This window comes from Pararge aegeria, chromosome 4 (genome assembly GCF_905163445.1).
Source record: "Pararge aegeria chromosome 4, ilParAegt1.1, whole genome shotgun sequence".
Classification (NCBI taxonomy): Eukaryota; Metazoa; Arthropoda; class Insecta; order Lepidoptera; family Nymphalidae; genus Pararge; species Pararge aegeria.
The window spans coordinates 10,690,642-10,709,253 of NC_053183.1; the positions used below are offsets into that span (position 1 = coordinate 10,690,642).

The 18,612-nt window shown below is 32.7% G+C and overlaps 3 protein-coding genes across 5 annotated transcripts in view; 2 read left to right on the forward strand and 1 right to left on the reverse strand.

Moving 5' to 3' along the window:
- Positions 1-842: 842 nt before the first annotated feature.
- LOC120623481 (pseudouridine-5'-phosphate glycosidase) overlaps positions 843-18,612 on the reverse strand; it is a 220,864-nt gene continuing 203,094 nt past the window's right edge. For 2 of the 3 annotated variants that reach the window (XM_039889519.1, XM_039889518.1), the window contains exon 11: positions 843-1,966. In XM_039889519.1, the coding sequence (XP_039745453.1) occupies positions 1,467-1,966 (500 nt within the window). In that variant the 3' untranslated portion in view covers positions 843-1,466. The remainder of the gene's footprint in view (positions 1,967-18,612) is intronic. The other variant, XM_039889520.1, reaches the window with a different exon arrangement.
- Positions 3,720-10,114, forward strand: LOC120623484. The gene is made up of 7 exons (XM_039889524.1): positions 3,720-3,783; positions 3,863-3,992; positions 6,111-6,249; positions 6,771-6,910; positions 7,476-7,631; positions 7,706-7,792; positions 8,734-10,114. Exons 3-7 carry the CDS (start codon positions 6,116-6,118, stop codon positions 8,883-8,885), a joined length of 669 nt encoding a protein of 222 aa, XP_039745458.1. The 5' UTR covers positions 3,720-3,783; positions 3,863-3,992; positions 6,111-6,115; the 3' UTR covers positions 8,886-10,114.
- On the forward strand, positions 12,450-18,578 carry LOC120623483. The gene is made up of 5 exons (XM_039889523.1): positions 12,450-12,643; positions 13,054-13,262; positions 13,628-13,823; positions 15,119-15,247; positions 15,710-18,578. Exons 1-5 carry the CDS (start codon positions 12,604-12,606, stop codon positions 15,874-15,876), a joined length of 741 nt encoding a protein of 246 aa, XP_039745457.1. The 5' UTR covers positions 12,450-12,603; the 3' UTR covers positions 15,877-18,578.

Genomic DNA, 18,612 nt, shown 5'->3' on the forward strand with positions numbered 1-18,612 from the left:
AAAAGTCAGCAGAGTGAAGAAATCAGAATAGGGAAAATGATTGTTCGCTTTCTAGCAAGGACATTATGAATTTATCACGAAGATGATAACTGAGGGGGAAGCGAATGATTGAGACTATTTTTTGGAACTAAAATGAAAGGTTGTTAGGGACATATAAAGAGGTGAAAGAAAGGGAAAATATGTATAAAGAAGAAAAGAAGGTAATTTTTAATAAGCGTTCACACACAGAATTGAGAACATATAGAAACAGCGTACACGACTAATATTGAAGCATCAAAAAGCACTCTAGTAGTGTTTCTCGAACACGCTGTTAGTCTCTTCATTATATTTAGAAGTTTACAGTAATTTTTGTATCTCTAATGATTAAGGTTTACCATAAAATGGGGAAAATGGGAAGTTTGTGAGTTAACATCATTCCGCGGATGTGAAGGTGAGCGAGGCGTTTTCACTGTTTTTGGACACAATGCGCTGCATGCAATTATGACTGAGGAATGAGGGTTCTGTATGTTACTGTGCGTTTACACCATGTCAACTTCAAGATGTACAACTCTGACAACATAAAGGCTGTTTGTCGTAGTCGATTTCCAGGTCGGACTTAGTTATTTGGTTCCTCGTCGTTCGAAAATCTTCAGTACCTAACAGCATAAGTAGGTACAGTTAGTAGGAAATTAGCATTATGCATCCACCCGTGTTCGTCAAAGATTCACTTAAGAACGCACAGAATTAAGAACATGTACAAATATAAGAATGTTCTTAACTTTGTGACTTCCGGTTATTATCAATATTAACATGATTAAAAATAGAATAGGGTTTAAAAATAAATATAATCAATTAATGGGAGATTTTTTTTTCACAAACTGTATAAATTACATTTCAATATTTCTGTATATTATAGAGAATTGTACACTAGGAAGTACTGAAAAGATGACATAACTGGTGAAATAATAAAGAAATCATAGAAAACATTAGGTCCTGTAGGTATCTCAGGAAAACAATACATAACTAATTCATTTGAACAGTTTGAAATCATAGCGCAAGACACCATAGTGACAGAGTGTTTGCATCTTCATTCCGCGGTAACAACCAGTCTGTTTTTATCATTGATTTATTATGTTATCATTGTAAGCTCACTGGTTTTTATCCAGTGTCCTGTGTCCTGTACAATAGAGGTTTTTATCTGATTTGGTAGCTCAGGTTCTGATTCTGAGATTTGTCCTTTAGACTTTTGAGTCTCCTTTCCATTATTCTTTTCCAGCCTTTCCTAACGCAAGCACTGTAATCTTGACGACAACATATTGTTATAACGCTTGCGGTATTACAATACCTCTCAATATAGCTTGTTCTGCACTTCAGCTTGATTTTTGTATTTCCTTCTGATTCCATAAACTGTTCATTTTAAATCGAGTTCAAAATATTTTTATTTAATATCATCATCGTATCAAGTGTATAGTCATATCTGATTTGAGTTACGTACCAATGTTTTTAGAATTTGTTATGCTATTAAATTTCAAAGGGACAGTTTCTTTGCTAAGTAGTGCTTGTTTTGCAGTTTCAAATCCAATAGAAATACTTTGGGATTCTTTTAAGTTTTGGAGAATACCATGTATAAAACCACTTGCAAAACAATCTCCCGCACCTGAAACGTTTTCTACAGTATTTAAAATGGCTGTGGAATACACTTGTACATCCAATTTCTTAAGATACGGCTCTAATGTATCATTCATAAGTTTAGTTGTAACAACGCCTTTAGATCCTCTTGTTATTATTAGCACTCTTACAAAGTTCAATACAATTTCAGAAAGTTTAATAATTTCATCCAATTCATTTTCTTTGATATTATTTATATCAGGTTTAATAACACTTGCCATAGCTCGGAGTTCCATCAAATTGGGCGAGGCGTATGTTATGATGTGTTGCCCATAAAATGGTTTTATAGCTTTTCTTCTGTCCGTTGGTTCAAAAAAAACTAGAACAAAAATATTAGGTATCAAAATGTAGATAAGTAGATTTGTCCTGAGACTTCTGGGGAAAGAAGCTACGCGTGTTGATAATTTTAATAATGTTTGCTTCGAAACACATTGCTTGGTTTCTATTCATATTTTAATATTAATAAAATTCTTTATTTGGGAAACTGATACCTGAACCTCCATAATGATATATTAGTATGACAATTTACAAGAGTTAGAGTAATTTTTAATTATACACAACAATATTCCTATATTCGGAGTGCCAACTGCGAGATTTTATACCTACATTTAGAAAGTTAACTACGATTTATATGGTACCGAAACAGGGCCTACTAGTTACAATACTGGAACACTACACTGCCACTAGATGGTGCTCTTTCAATACCATTTAAAACGTAGTTTTTCTTTCAGGCGTTCTAATAAGTAACGTAGGGAGAAAATCTCACACTAGGCACTCGGGATATCATTGGAGCTTTATCGCAGAAGTCTTATCATAAGCAACGCAGTATTTTTTAGGCATAAATATAAAAGTGTGTTCGCTCTTCTGCAAATGCCGAACGCTGAGCAAAACTGCGGAAAGCTCAACCATCCTTAAGCTATTGTCCTGAACCCTTGCACCCTTAATGTATCCAAAGCCTTAGGTGAATAGTTTAACCATAGGTTTGCCGAGTAGAAGTTTTCTTAACGTCCCACCCGATGAAGGGTGAAAATGCAGGCCCACATATTGCATCTCACTGCCAGAGTCCATCTTTCCCACTCATATGTCTTTAAAGAACCTTATTATATAAATTATTGTAATAATGTGTCAGTAATTTATTTCTTAGTTTCTACACCCAATCTAACTCTACACTTTATGGGTGTAGTTTTCCCAATCGAACACGGTACCATAGGAGAATGAGGCCTAAACATGAGAACCGACGGTGTATTTTTATGAAAATTAAGCTTAATTATCCGCAAAGTAACGCCTCCGGCGTAACGCCGGCTTCCATCCAAAGAGTATTCACCTAATCCTAATCTCCACCTATCTAAATCTTAGCCTAATCAATCGACTTCTTCTTCTTTTGCTTTTTTTTGCTTTTAGGTGTGCCAAATCGGCACGTTGTATCAATCGACTTAAGCCTATGCTTAATCTGACATAGACGTTTATTTAGTCTGTGGATTTTAAGTGCCTCACTAGGGATGAAGAAATGCAAACTAATAATAAAAATATATCGAAAGAACAAAAACATATCGATACATTGGTGATTTTTAAAATCACATTTGTACTTGCTTAAATTATGTATTGTTGTATGTTACTGAAACAGCTTAAGAAATCATGATGTATCTAATGCACCGATGTTTATATAAAAGTCCTATCTTGAAACTACCGACAACCTTTTTAATAATAAACATTTGCGGCGGATCAAATACGATTTTAATTATTTCTCATAAAATATTCAATAATGTACATAAGAATTATTATAGCATTTATACAAATAAAAATATCCAACTTATTTTATCAAGCTCCATAGTTTGATAAAATTAATTTACTCTAGAATCATAATTCCAGTGGTATCAGTACGTTGATATATCTGGCATTTATTAGGTTTTCGATACTGATATTGTATATTGACGTATAATTGTGCCGAACTAAGAAATATCACTCGAAAATATCGGTTTATCAAACAATAAATATCGATTTATCGAATCATCGATATGTTTGCGACAAGCCTACCCGACTCCACCCATGAAACATTTTGTGAAACCGATAAAGTCGTTGCCCGTAGTATGTTTCAACAAGAACTTTTAAGTTTTGTGTTGTAGCCAGTGTAGCTATGTAATATTAATTTGTAGTTAAGAAGTACAACAATTTCGTTGAAATTTTCAGTGATAATAATTTGTTTCCGACCTTTTAGGTGTGCTAAAACTGTAAAAGTTTGGGAATACAAAGTTTGTTTTTAGTTGGTTTAGTTTGGTGGTTCTAGTTATCATCAATTCATGAGTTTCAATTGATAGAAATATTAACTAATACCGCTTTTAAATCAGGTATGTATTATGTAAATATTTTTCTGGTAATCGGTAATAGTTTTTGTTTATAATTTTTAATAAAGTTTCTTACTCCGATCTGGCGAGTGATTTTCTATCTTTTATAAAATATAATAAAAAAATAACCGTGTCCCGTTGTGGCTGACCATTTTATTTCAATAGTAATATACGTATACTCAGGGACATGTATCATGCATGTAATATTATCAGTAGGTAAGTTAAGAGATTATCTCCCACATTCAAACAAACATTGCTTAGCATTGACTGAACATACGTAAGAGAGTTATTTAAACAAGAAGAAACAAGTTTACAGTTTGTGTATGATGGAAAACTTGGCAGCCTAAAGAATGCATCAATGGTAGGTTATGAATTGAACAGTGTAAAGATAATTTTTTTGATAAATACTTCACTGTTACAAGATTATGCCAACTGTTTATTATTGTTTTTACTTCAGCAACTGCAACTGATAGCCTTCAGGAAAATGTTCTTACTTTCTTTACTGTCAAATTTAGGCTTAAAATTGTAACTCATCGTAGTAGCTATTGAGAGAAATTTCTTAATGATTTGAGACGTTCCAGTCTTAGATTAAATAATGATTACAGAAAAAGGTAAATTTGAACAATTTTACTGTTTCTTCTGTGAAAAATTACACATAAACCTTTTTTTTGCGTTTAAATGAAAATTGCATTGGACTTAGCAGTCCATGGAATAAATTCATGCATTGAGGTAAAAGAAGTTGTAGGTTTTTAAATGAAAATTGCATTGGACTTAGCAGTCCATGGCATAAATTCATGCATTGAGGTAAAAGAAGTTGTAGGTATTCCATTTACTAAAAATCCTTGTATAAAAAGTTAATAGAAAGCTACCTTTTTTATTTTGTGTATGCACTATTATTGACTTTACAGCAGATATCAAGATGTTAATGGAATAACTATGTAAAAAAAAAAAATTGTTTATTTCAGGACAAAAATTAATTATTTACCATTTTATTAGATATCTTAAAACATTTCCTTTCCTCTAAAGATAAAATTTAAAGCTTTTTGTTAATATTTCCCACAGTAGGCAATGTGTGTGAAAATGTTAGCATTGTAAATTTTATGTTGAATGTACGTGTACCATTCATTTAGTAAAGATTGCGAAACATTTCAAGTTTGTTATTCATCACAGTCACACAACCTTGTTTTGTGTAAAATGAACCTCAGTTTTAACAGCACCATTAACGGTTTGTGCCAAGGCTTTTTGAATAATGGTTTCTATGTATCATGCTTTTGTAAGGCAAGAGAACTAGCAGCAATTATTATCTATGAGTTTATGTAACACTAGTAAACTGATACATTAAAGTTTATTTAACTTTCACGAATGATGTAATAATCATTTAAAAGATTACAAATTTTCTCCAACTTATTCTATCTTTGCTTATTTATCACATTCTATAAATAATATTTATTAGGTTATTTAATGCACTTTGTCTAGAAAGTTGTTAACTAGAAGTTATTATGCCTATGGTCTGCATGGAGTAACAGAATGGCCCTTGAAGCTCTTGCAGGTGTTTATTAAGATGATTACTATGCAGGTAGTCTGTATAATAAATAGAAAATAGTGTCAATTCTGTTTTTGTGCTGTTAATTTCACATTCTTGTAATGGGTCCTAAGCACACCGTAAGGCGCAAATTCATTGAAAGGTTTTGAAGCTATTTAAGTTTTTGCTTAAACATACTAAAAAGCTGGATAGAAATATATTAATTATAGTTTGGAATGGCACATAAGGCTACTTTTAATCCTGGTCCACGGAAAAACAAATGGTTCACGCAAGAAAAACGGCACGATCTAGTACTAGCAGTAGTTTCAGTAGTAATAAAAACCAGATCTTTGACAATGCATCTGGTAAAAACTGTTCAAGTTGAAAAAAACATCATAATCGGTCAAGCCGTTTAGTAGAAGAAGGCTATGAGTAGGACTATAATTACGAAAACACACGCACACCGGACTTGCACATAGAAAAATTGATTCAGCAAACTAATTACAATTTTGTGTAGTGTGAGAAAATATTTTGACAGTTTAAGGTCATTGCTCTATTAGAGTAAAAAAAACATTATGTGTATAAATTACTTGTTACAGTAATCATGAGGAAAAGAAGCATGGCAGGTAATTGTGGGATCATTGTTTTTGTGATTGCCCTTGTGACTGTGGCATTGGCATTCGGCACGCCCAGCTGGCTCGTTAGCGATTATAGGATACGAGGAGCGAAGTTGGACAGGTGATTTATATATTATTTGATCTTTATTTTAATACCAGAACTAATAATTACGAATTCAATTTATTTTTAGCGCCTGTTGAATTTGGACATTTCTGCCGATTTTGTTGTACACAAAGTATTAACTTAACTAATCTAACATCTGAGATATTTCTGCCCTTCTAACTTTGAAAATGTTTGTTTAGTTCTTAATAAAAAATACCTAACAAATTTATGAAATCAAACTACTTAAATCTTATGAATTATCAGATTCGCAAATGATATACTTACCTAGTTGTAAAAATTCTTAATTTGGAAAGAGAACACCTACCTATCAAGTAGGTGCCTAGCTCTTCACGACACAGTGACTTAAAGGATTCCCCTTTTTTTAGATTCATAGATAGATTTAACATTTTAATCTATCTCAGAAACAGCTTTTTATTCTCTTAATTAATAATAATGAGAATAAAGAGAGAAGATTTAAAATTTTTGGGATTTATTAAATTTGTTTGTTAATTATTAAAGGAAATATTTTTTGGTTTAAGATTGGGATTATGGAGTCACTGCTTTAGATCGCTGCCCGATCCTTTGGATCAGTATCAAAGACGATTTTTCGTTGGCTGCCGTTGGGTTTATGATCCCTTTACAACTGGATACGATAAAATCCGTGGTTATCTGCTTCCAGGTTATTATATTATTTGTTTATTTATTTATCACATATGTTTTTTTAAGATGTTGGTATCATAGATTATTATAAAACCCTTACCCTGTTTGTATAAAAATATCCTTAAAAGAGATTCCTTTACTTAGAAGTGGGGCTGGATATGATATAAAATGTTTTTTTTTTACTTAATGTATTCGATATAACTGGCTAAAGTCACCACTCATTTAATAAAGAGTGTTTTTGTTCATGGGAATACCGCTTAAAAATGTTTTATTAATACAGAAATAAAAAAGCAAATAACCTATCTACTACTTATAAAAATATACATTTTAAAATAAATATTTTTTTTTACCAATTAGTTTTATGAATGAACTTGTTTATAGTACTTAATGTGTTATTAAAATTTGTTATCATAATTTGTCTATGATTAATTATTAGTTTTATAGTATAAATGTCTACTAAATTGTATGTATATTGAATTTTTTTATACGTGAAATTCGCCTGCCCTTCTATCGGCCTTCGGCCAAATAACTGGGTTATTTTATATTTTAGGCTATTACATATTAAATACTTATATTTCTTTCAGGTTTTATGATAGCAACTCAGTTGTTTTACACTCTCTGTTTGATTGGCGTATTGATTTCAACTATTTTGGTCATCGTATTTTTCTTATGTTGCGGGCCCGATCAAAACCGATACGTCATGATTATAAGGGTCATAGGATTTTTAATGTTTGGTGCAGGTAAGGAATGATACTTAAATTCAATATTCTTATTTATTACACATCTGTGACATTAATATTATTGTTTATTTCAGGGATAAGTGGCGTTATAGCAGTAATAGTGTTTGCTTCCTTGGGGAATACAGATGGTTGGATGCCCGATCACGCTAACAATTATTTAGGTAAATTGCAACTAGACCAGGGCCCCAAGTTTCCCATTACAATGTCTCAGTGTCTATGAATGACAAAAAGTAGTAACGAAAAAAAATACTGGAATAAAGTTTAAAACACTAAAAAAAAATACAGTGAATAAAATTGAATAGAAATCTATGATACAATCGTAGGTTTCTATTCAATTTGTGTTTACTTTTCGCTCGTTTAAAGTAGAATTTTTCACAATAAATTATTTAAGAAAATAGCATTCCACTATTGAATAAATTTGTTGTTATTATAATATGTTGCACATATTTTCAAAATTATACCATACGTAATTTTTTTTTCAATACTACTATGATATCATTGATCAACCACTGGGTCATAACACTGGCAGAATTGAAGTCCTATTAGTAATAAAAATACTAGTCAAATGCACCATAGAGAGTACATTTTGGAAGAACTTTTTTAGTGTGAAAGTATAGAGTTTGAAGAAATTATAAATAACAATGTACACATTTTCCTAGTTATAGCGAGTTATAGCGGATTATATAGCAAATCAGTACAATGTTAATTGTACCCATATAATGGAGTTCCACAAAGTAACGCTTGCCTCTATCCAGTAATACCTACCAATCGTATCATTTGATTTTGACGGCCGACTGGCGCAGTGGGCAGCGGCCCTGCTTTCTGAGTCCAAGGCCGTCGGTTCGATTCCCACAACTGGAAAATTTTTGTGTGATGAACATGAATGTTTTTCAGTGTCTGGGTGTTTATCAGTGTATTAATAGTACATAAAGATATACATCAGCTATCTTAGTACCCATAACACAAGCTATGCTTACTTTGGGGCTAGATGGCGATGGCGATGTGTGTATAGTCGTAGTATATTTATTTATTTATTTGTACCGACGTTTTTTTGTAGCAATTTATTCGTTACTTTGTCAATTTATTACTAACATTTTTTCAGGGTGGTCGTTCGGCCTCGGCGTTGTAGGTGCAATTGCCTGTCTAGTAACCGCCGTATTGTTTCTCACCGAGGCAAACATACAACTGAAAAAACGCAAGAGGCTAAAGGAGTCACAGGCGCGGTTCGAGATGGAACACGAATCGAAAGCGTAACTTTAACGCAAGATGAGATAACATTACATAAAAAGCCTTCACTTAATCATTTATAGTTTAAAGTAGAGGTAATAAGATATCATAGCTTCAACAACAATTAAATCAAAGACTTCTTTATATTTAAACAAGCCAATACCATAAGCTTTTGTGACACGCGTGTTCTTAGTTCTGACTGAAGTATATTACCAATGGCTATTGGGATACATATTTTTAGGAATTAAATTTTTGTCATAGGTGACATATTTTGTATATAGCACTTGCTTGAATGTCATCCTGCGTAATTACGATTTTGTAAACTGTACTAAGTTATTTCCATTGTTGTTACGTTATTGTTCAAATTACATTCCTTTCAGGGTTTCAAAAACGCTCTGGAGACACCTTCCATCGCACAGAGCAGTATTCTTTTAATATTGTTTAGGATCTTGTTTCAGAACTATAATCTATATTAAAGGTTTGCCTGATATGTATCAGGCAACTTATGTTATAAATGCAAATGTGAGTACTCAAGAATAAGGTGTGCGTTTTAAGGGGTACCGTAAAAGACAGAAACTGTTGGAAAAAGGACAAACCGAATTTATTGATAAAACCAACATTACTTCGGGCGTAGCCGCGGGCAAAAGCTGGTGTCATATAAAAATATCTTAATAATATTTAAATAATTCTGCTAGCGATGGCAGTTATAACAATTAACACTGCTCTATGAAGCATGCAGCAAACATAGCTGGGAACTAATTATAAAAGCACAGCTTGATCCGAATCTCCTAGCAGTGCGTAGACAATGTCGTAGGTAATTCGACGCTTAAAAATACGGCAATTACTTGACCTCGATAGCAGGATATGACACATGGAGTTCTTATTTCATGCAGGCAGTGGTCCGATGGCCATCTATGCACACAATACTGATGATATTATAAAAAAACACATATATTATTTAATTAAACAAAGTGCTCAGCAATAGCGTCCGCGGTTATTATGTTAGGTACACAATAAAAGTCATGGTTGCATGTATTGTCCGCGATAAGTTGACATGGCAATTTCAACAAATTCAAGTTAAAATATCCATGACTATTTACTAAATGGCAACGGCGAAGTAAGCATGATAAAAATCGAAAAGTGGGTCCAACGTGAATTAAAGCAGCAGGGATCGAGATTCCGTCTTCTGACGTCATCCGGACGTGGACCCTTACTACGGTCACGGGAGCGTTCGGACTAAACATTAGTCCAAAAGTCCACCAACACTCATATTAACGTCGAATCGAGCCGAGGTCCGAGCCCTCGCAGGAGGCACCCTCAGGTCGACGTCTCCCACCTCCCCCCTAATGTCGTCGAGCCCTGGGGCTCTTCTCATGGCGAGTTTCCGCGCTCGCCCCACTCCCCCGGTGACGCCGTAGCAACCCCTCAGGTGGTTATCGATAAGTGTCCATCCGAAAAGCGAAATCGACCGAGACCCCTCATTCCCCGTTTCACCTTAGACCCGATTCTCATGTCGACTGATATACATAATGACTGTGCCAGCGCCATCTACTGGCTACTGGGCAGCAGTTTTAACGTGGACTGATAATTGAGATGATGGCGCTGTTTCGATTTCATACAAATCTTAATTAACTAGCACGCTAGAATAAGATGACGTAGGTAGAAAATCTCACAATAGGCATCCAGTACGCGCGATTTAAGTTTACCAGATACGAGTAGTAGTAGTACCTCCCAAACGATTAATAGCCTTATTTAAGGTTGTGGTCGCAGTAAATGTAATGTTTAAGTAAAAGATGTGCCTTACCTAAGTGTTAGATTTTTATTCCTTTCTTCTAATTCCACCGAAGGTTTTTTAACTGTTGATAATTTAAAAAACGTTTAAGATAAATATGCAACGAAATATTACGACAATTTATTATACATATTTTCCAATTATGCCAGAATGTTTTACAAACAAAAAATATTGTTATCAATAATACTTTGCACACATTTCTTTAGAATCTCAATTTTTATTTAAGGTTATTTAGTAATCTTTTTTGAGTCATTTTTGATTTAAAGTTAGGAACGCTTATGAAATAAACAATTCCGTCCAACTATCTGTAATACTTGTTTTATATGTCGCAATTATTGTATTTTAATTTTTTTTATGTTAAACAAGTATTAATATTTTTTTATTTATTATTACTTTCTACGCGTAAAAATAAGCACATAAAATATTTAAGGATAATTACTTAAGTTCTTTTTATTACTTTGATTTAAAGCTAACGATATTAATTATGTGTCTTAAGAAAAAAAAAGAATCTATTGTTTTTAAAATGTTTATCATAGATGTTTATGGATATATCTCCAAAAATAAGCAAATGTCCGTCCAAATTCCAAATGGAATACCACTTTAATGCATGTAATCTATTTGATTTTTAAATAAATTTTTATACAATTTTTTGTCTATTATTTACAGAGTTCTATACATTTGGATAGCAAAATTGTATGGAGATTTTTTCAAAAATAGGGAGGTAAGTTAGTGATAAAATTTGCTAGATAGTGGCTCCTATTCACAAAAATTATAATATGTATAACCATTGATTCATTGCATGTTCATTGACATTGAAATAATTATTCACGGTAGGAACGATATCACGCTTCGGTGTACATAGGTTTTTTTTTAATTTATTAAATTAGGTCAAGTGCAAGTGCTGTGCTTTTAAGTGAAACGCTTCAATCGATTTCATTTTCTATTGCTCCGCATGAACCACGTGATCAAAGCTGGTGGCTGCCTGTTAGCATGGCTGTTGAAATAGAAAGTATAATAGAATGCTTAGATAGTCTTAAAAATGATTATAGATAAATACTCTTATGGAATATACATTTCATAATACGATAGCCTTTGTATTGATAGTATATGAATAAAGTACTTATTTATTGAATTAACCATTATTACTATTAGGTACATTGTGGTCAAAGTACACAAACCCATAAATATAATTAAATTTAGTCAACTATAGACATGTTTAAATGTAGGTAGTGCAGACTGTTCTTTTCACATAGCTACCAGTAGAAAAAGATACTAGCACTATTTTTAATATGATTAACTCGGGATGCCGGCAGTTTCTTTAAGTTTGGTTTGGTACGATAAAAACGATACTAAATATCGTGTTTACGTTATTTCGTTTATTTCCCGTGGATCCTGGGGAACTACGGGGAATTATTTTTATTAATAATAAACGAATAGAACTATGAATGTAGGAAAAAACTATTGATAGTTGCAGAATTGTATTCCATGAAGCTGCAGGTAAAGAAACTGAGCGATTAGTCATAATACCCTTTCGAGTCAAACGAACATAGCGCTATCTCATTTACGGTGAACGCCAAACAAACTTTAACCGTTAACCGTGAATGGGATAGCGATAAGAAAGCATTCGTCTAAAAAAAGGTATGACGACTGCTTGCTCCATTCTTTACGTATAACTACATGGCGTCGTCGACTTATCGATGCATCTATAGTTTTAGTCTGTTAACTGTCAACGTCAAAGTATGGTCGATATTGAATTGAATTGAAATATTGTTCTGTGGACTAAACTGTCAAATCAAAATCAGAAGAAGTCCGAGATCGAAAATAAAGTCTGTTGTAACCGAATCGCTTTGGAAGGAAATGAAAATAATAAATAAACACTGCTAAACGGAGTAAACCAATTAACAAGTATAGTTTATAAGATTACATAAGAACATAAAGTTGAAAGTTGTAACGATGACTGCAGAGGTTAATAATGAATATCCAAAGGCTTCTTGTAAGTAAATTATGGACACGCCCATAGTGTTTTTGTTTATTTTCAATATTATGATGATTACTTAGAAGACTAAGTAACGGGTTCGAGAGTTTTACGGAAAATCATGAAACCTTCGACTTAAAAATGTTGCAACCTCTAAAGAGGATTCCTATATTCCTACACCGCCTATACGCAACTTTTCACTATACCTCTTGCAGTATAAATATAGCACGGTTAGAAATGATCTAAATTTTTAATGAGTAAAATGAACTAGGCAACTAAGTAATTATGTTATTTTTTAATTTGTACCTAATAAGAATATGAACTTGCTCAACCCGAAAGGGAGGCTGAAGACCTGACCACTAAGGCTATCACCCTTTTTTATTGTAGGGTTTTTTAAATATAGTATTAATTAACAAATTTTATTATAGATACAATACTAATTGGAGCAACTATAACATATATAGCAGGACTGTTCTTGCTATTGTCCTTTGCTGGCCCATATTGGATAGAATCATATCCTGATATGTTCTCTTCATTTAAGCATATGGGTCTCTGGGAATATTGCTTTGATCGATTCAGATTCCCTTCCTACCAGTATGACAAATACTTTGATGGATGCCATTATATTTTTAGTCAAGTAAGTATTATTAGTATTTATTCGCAGATCTTTTTACCTAGAGGCCTCAGAAAGGCCTATTGAACGATCTGATCCCGCAATATGAATTTCATGAACATTTTTTAAAATATATATTTGGGTCAATATGATCTGAGAGGTTAATGTCCTCTCAGTAGCCTTAAATAATAGTCTTAAAATGTGGGTAATGGGTTACCATCTGAACTCAACTGAAAAAGCCTAGTATTTGTCAATTTTTGACTAGACGTAGGAATTTAACCCATGGACCTTAAATCATAATTATATCTATTCACCAAAATTATATTCATAATCAAAATTATATCTATTCATATATCGAATATTTATTTTCATTAAAATGTTGCTTTTAGGAGCTGTATGTTATCCGTGAATGGCTTCTACCAGGTTGGCTTATGGCAGTGCAAACGTTCGTGACTCTTGGACTAATTCTCTCATTTACTGCCCAAGCACTGCTAGCCTGTGTGATAGTGCGAATGCCATTGCGCACTGTTCTACGATATGAATGGATATTTGTTGCAATTGCGTACATAATGGTGGTATTATCAAGTAAGACAATTCAAATAGAACTAGTTAAATGAATAGGATCAAACTCACAACGAGGTAGTATTGAGATATTTAGGGTCTTACAAATAAATGTTGGATTAAATTGGAATAGTTATGGGTTTTTTTTCACAATTCAATTGACAGCACCTTTCAAATGTCAGAGTGTGAAAAAACAATGCTTATCTATTGCAATATTATAGCACATTTATTTGTCAGGCCTTAAACTACTATTATTAGATAACTTCAATTTGGGTTGAATCCATTTTGTTCAATTTGCAAACATCCACTTTGCGAAATAATAGTGTGTATATTCAAAGATTACAGAAAAATTTGGATAAAAAAAACGATTTCCATACTTTTTAGTTTTAAATAAAACTTTGTCTTTGTTTTGTGTAAGTTGATAAGCACTCTTTCCAAGTAGCACTTGTCTATTTATTTATTTAGAATACTTTATTGCACAAACTTAGAAATATTACATACACTTACATACAAAGACACAAGAAAAAAAAAAAGAAGTAAAATTAAAAACAATTAAAAAAATAAATAAACACAAAGTTAAATACAGTTGTGTGCAAAGGCAGTCTTATTGCAAAAGCAATCTCTTACAGACAACCCTTGGTGAAAGTAGCAATAGAAAACATGAAAGAGGGACAGTGCAAACAATGAAACATACAGGGGCAAGAAAAAAAAATAATATATTTATTTATTTATTCCCATCTTACATTTTTGTCATTACAGGAAAAAGTTATCCTAATACGACAATGCAGCATGTTATGTAAATTTTAATAATATACTATAGTGTATATGATAAAATCCAAATCGCTTTATTTTATATATATTTTTTTATATACATTTATATACATATACTATATATATATAAAAGGCAAAAGTGACTGACTCACTGACTGACTGACCTTTCAATGCACAGCTCTAACCACTTGAGTGATTGGGCTGAAATTTTGTACGCAGATAGTTAGTACAATGTAGGTCCGCTAAGAAAGGATTTTTGAAAATTCTAACCCTAAGAGAGTTAAATGGGGGATGAAAGTTTGTATAAAATCCTTCATTTATGATTTATGGTTGATGAATGATTTTAGGTTTTCGATTTTATAAGTAATCTACGTTCATATTTTTCAATAGCATCAAGACACTTTTTTAAACCTTTGTAGTTAATATTTACCAAATCAAAAATTTAACTTCACGTGAGCGAAGCCGCGGGCAAAATCTAATTACTTATATAAAAATAAATATTTGATTACTAAAAGTAATTATTTTTAATTGATTATTTTATTTTTAAGGTGTATTCCTGTTCTTCGCTGTGGCTACATTCGGTGTGAACTGCTATCGCCGCGATTGGCTGTTATATCCTGCCTTTAATGTCTTATCTTGGTCATATGCATTTGCTGTTATTGCCTCCATATTATTTGGTAAGATGGTCTTTCTACATCAATACTTTAATAAAACTGATGAAATATTTATTTGAAAGTGCGATTCTTTAATATTATGAGTCTGTCTGATTATTAAATTCATTTTGCATTTGAAAGGACAATTCTTGAGGATATACTTCTATTGTTTATTTTGTGTTTTTTTAGGATATATCCATAATCAAACTAGCACTGTTTTTATTTCATTGCAAGTTAGCAGTGGTCTGCAATTTCACCTTGTAGTAAGAGATGATGCAGTCTAAGATGGTGGAAGGCTTGTCTATTAAGTCGGTTTCTACGTGGCGTTATACCAGAAAGTTAAACCGCCAAGCGATTTAAAGTGTGAGAGTGAGATTGCCGTGAAAGGCTAACTTGTAGTGAGATAGAGAAAACAAAGCATTCCGTAAACATTTTTCGGAACAAGCGACGGACGAACCGTAGAAATTAACGCTACGTAATTTACAGGTATGGCTGCAGCACCGTTGTTCCTTGAGGCGCGTAAGTTGTACGAGTTACGTTTGGAGGCAAAGAACCTTGTCGCTCAGATGCAACACAGCCAACCCGAGCACGCTTTGCACCAGTTGCGTGACCAGTTGCATCAACAACAGCAGATTGGTTACTTCAGGAATTAAGTTTTTCTGACGCACATGACGACGTGAAGGCCACATCGCAGCGTACATACTACGTTCTAAGCGGCGTTCACGTTTGCGTGATGTGTGCGGCCAATCACAAGACTTGCTCAAGCCCTCGCGACTTGTGACTGGTCGCTAGCAGGACGCAAACAAGAATGAAAAACGACGACGCGGTTTGGACGCTCCGGTTTGGTTTTGCTTTAAACGATTCTGCTGTTCTTTACTACTAATTGATAATAGTCATAGACGAAAATGTCACTCTTTAGAACTTTTATCCACATTAGCAAATGTTGCTTAACATATGCTTTTGTGATGATAACATATGTATTGATGTTTTTTCAACTCTTGACGTTTATGGTCACTTTAAGACATTAGCGTTTCGTCTCCGGGCCACTGGAATCAAGAACCTAGTAAGAGACGTTATTAGTAAAAACTGGGCACTTTTGAATTGTTGAAATAAGGCCTACTGCCAGTTTACTCACCACCAATATGCATTTAGGGTAGACCCTTTAATAAAGGTTTTTAACTATCAATCCATTTCAAACAAATAAATATGAAACCCACTTTAACCCATCTTATACTATAATTACTATACTACTATAGTATATAAAATAGAAATTATAAGTAAGAAATATATTTCATGCAAACAAATATTTTGGTATGCCACTAAAGTTATTTTATCTATATTATTTTAGATCTGTAAATTACTAACAATGATATTCAGACAGTTTTTTTACATATTGATTTAATTCAATGTTCTATTTGTTGCTTTAGATAAAAACTTTTTATTCAATACAAATTGAATGGTTTACGTGTCGTTTGACGTTCAAGTTAACAAACTTAACTTTGGAGCAAAGTAAAAATGACAATTTTGCATGAAATGTTCTGTAATAAAATGACAGATTTACGCCAACGTATAGTTGTGACTTAAGTTTTTATGAAAACTTACACTAAGGGCTAGCTAATGCTAGCAGTAAAAGAAGGAAAACGGGAAAGTTTTATTTATCATTTTGTAAACCGGCAGGGTCGACTTTGCCTTTACCTTTCCTTAGGAAAGGTCCCGTAGTTTTTTCCAACACTTGATAATACCATGATAGTATTAAAGTAGAAAAAAGGCTTATAATGATAGTAACCCAGTGCAAAAACATCACAACATCTGTAAGAAGCAATAAAAAGACGATTGTGTTATTTTTTATCTTTTGTATTAATTTAGATGTATTTAAGGAAAATTGTCACTATTATTGAAGTCTTAAAAATGAATTTAGAAATAACATAAAATATAAATTTATGAATCTCATTTTGAAATTTTGCCGTCCAAAAAAACATTTTCAACTAAAAGTTGAATTATTTTACCGTCTATAATTTTTTATGTATCTATTCTATTGAATAATTATATTTGTTTATTTTAAGTACTGCCTTGAAATCACAATGAATGTAATATTAAAGAAAGGCCTTAAGATATTATGTATATAGAGCTTGAGCGTGTCCATCGGCATTCAAATAATGTGTATTTCATTGCTAAGCATTTAAAGTGTAATTTTGTTTCAGCCGTTTTATGAAAACAATTTGTAAAAATGGGATGCACTAGGTTAAGTCGCACATGCAGTATCGACTTCATACTTTACGTGAGCACGCTTTTTCGGAGTTGCCTTGCTTAACAACTCCTCCTTTGTATTTTCCTTAGTCATCGCAATGCATTAAACAATGAGTGCAACATTGAGTGCCATCCATGTGATTTTTAGTTATTTTTGCGCACAACTGATTTAGTAAGTACTTTGATATAAAAAAAAAAAAGCTAACGTTGTCACGTCTTTTAACATGAAACCTATCCAAGAGCACATAGCTCGGTTGACACATTGAAGATTTACTTTTATAGGGATAAACTTAAATTATAAATCCGAAAGTTTGTCTGATTGTTTGTTTTTTTGTTTCATATGTGCGGCTCAATCCTTGCAAAGTTCTGGATATAATTTATCACCATTAAAATTCATTATTAGTGTAACGATAGTGGTTGTTTGATCATGAAGATGATAATAGTATACACATTATTCCGGAAAACCAACATTTTCCGCGGGATTTCTCAAAACTGTAAACGCCGATGTAGTCGCGCGCGATACCTAATTAAAAATATTATTGGTACGTACGTTACTGATAATAACATACAAATTTTGACGCAAACAATTCACGAAATGGTTTCTATATTTGGGATTTAAATTTTTAATTTAATTTATTTTTCAATTGATTGCTGTTAATTTCACAGCAACACTTATTGCAGAACAAAGTTATGAAATATTTTTTTAATTCTTTTGCTTGGTGCCCTTTCCAAGCTACTTGTCACTGGCAAAGTACATTGCTGTTGGCACTACGAAGAGCCATGAATCCAAAGAAGAGAAGATATCTTTAAATTATAAACCAAGCCAATTTTGTATTTATTCAAATAAAGTACGAAGATTATCATGTTAACAAACCTAACTTTGGAGTAACGCAAATATATCAAATTTCTACGGAGTTGTCAAACATGTGTCGCTTGGTCCTGCATTTGTATTATAGACTAGCTTTTGCCCGCGTTTATCATCCGCGTTTTTTTACGGTTTTTTTACAAATCCCTTAGGAATCGTTTGATTTCCTGGAATTTAAGTAACCTGTTACTCTCCGTCCTTTAAACTAACTCTATGCCAAAAATTAATTTCATTACTTGCTTAGTTAAGGCGTTAAGAGAGAACAAACAAACAAATA

What these genes read in the sequence shown, in the direction of transcription:
- LOC120623484 (XM_039889524.1), top strand. Translation starts at nt 6,116, where the DNA reads ATGAGGAAAAGAAGCATGGCAGGTAATTGTGGGATCATTGTTTTTGTG. An exon ending in CCGTGGTTATCTGCTTCCAG is followed by an intron (nt 6,911 to 7,475) that starts GTTATTATATTA and finishes TATTTCTTTCAG; the next exon opens with GTTTTATGATAGCAACTCAG. An exon ending in ATTTTTAATGTTTGGTGCAG is followed by an intron (nt 7,632 to 7,705) that starts GTAAGGAATGAT and finishes TGTTTATTTCAG; the next exon opens with GGATAAGTGGCGTTATAGCA.
- LOC120623483 (XM_039889523.1), top strand. Translation starts at nt 12,604, where the DNA reads ATGACTGCAGAGGTTAATAATGAATATCCAAAGGCTTCTT. An exon ending in TGAATATCCAAAGGCTTCTT is followed by an intron (nt 12,644 to 13,053) that starts GTAAGTAAATTA and finishes ATTTTATTATAG; the next exon opens with ATACAATACTAATTGGAGCA. An exon ending in GCCATTATATTTTTAGTCAA is followed by an intron (nt 13,263 to 13,627) that starts GTAAGTATTATT and finishes TGTTGCTTTTAG; the next exon opens with GAGCTGTATGTTATCCGTGA.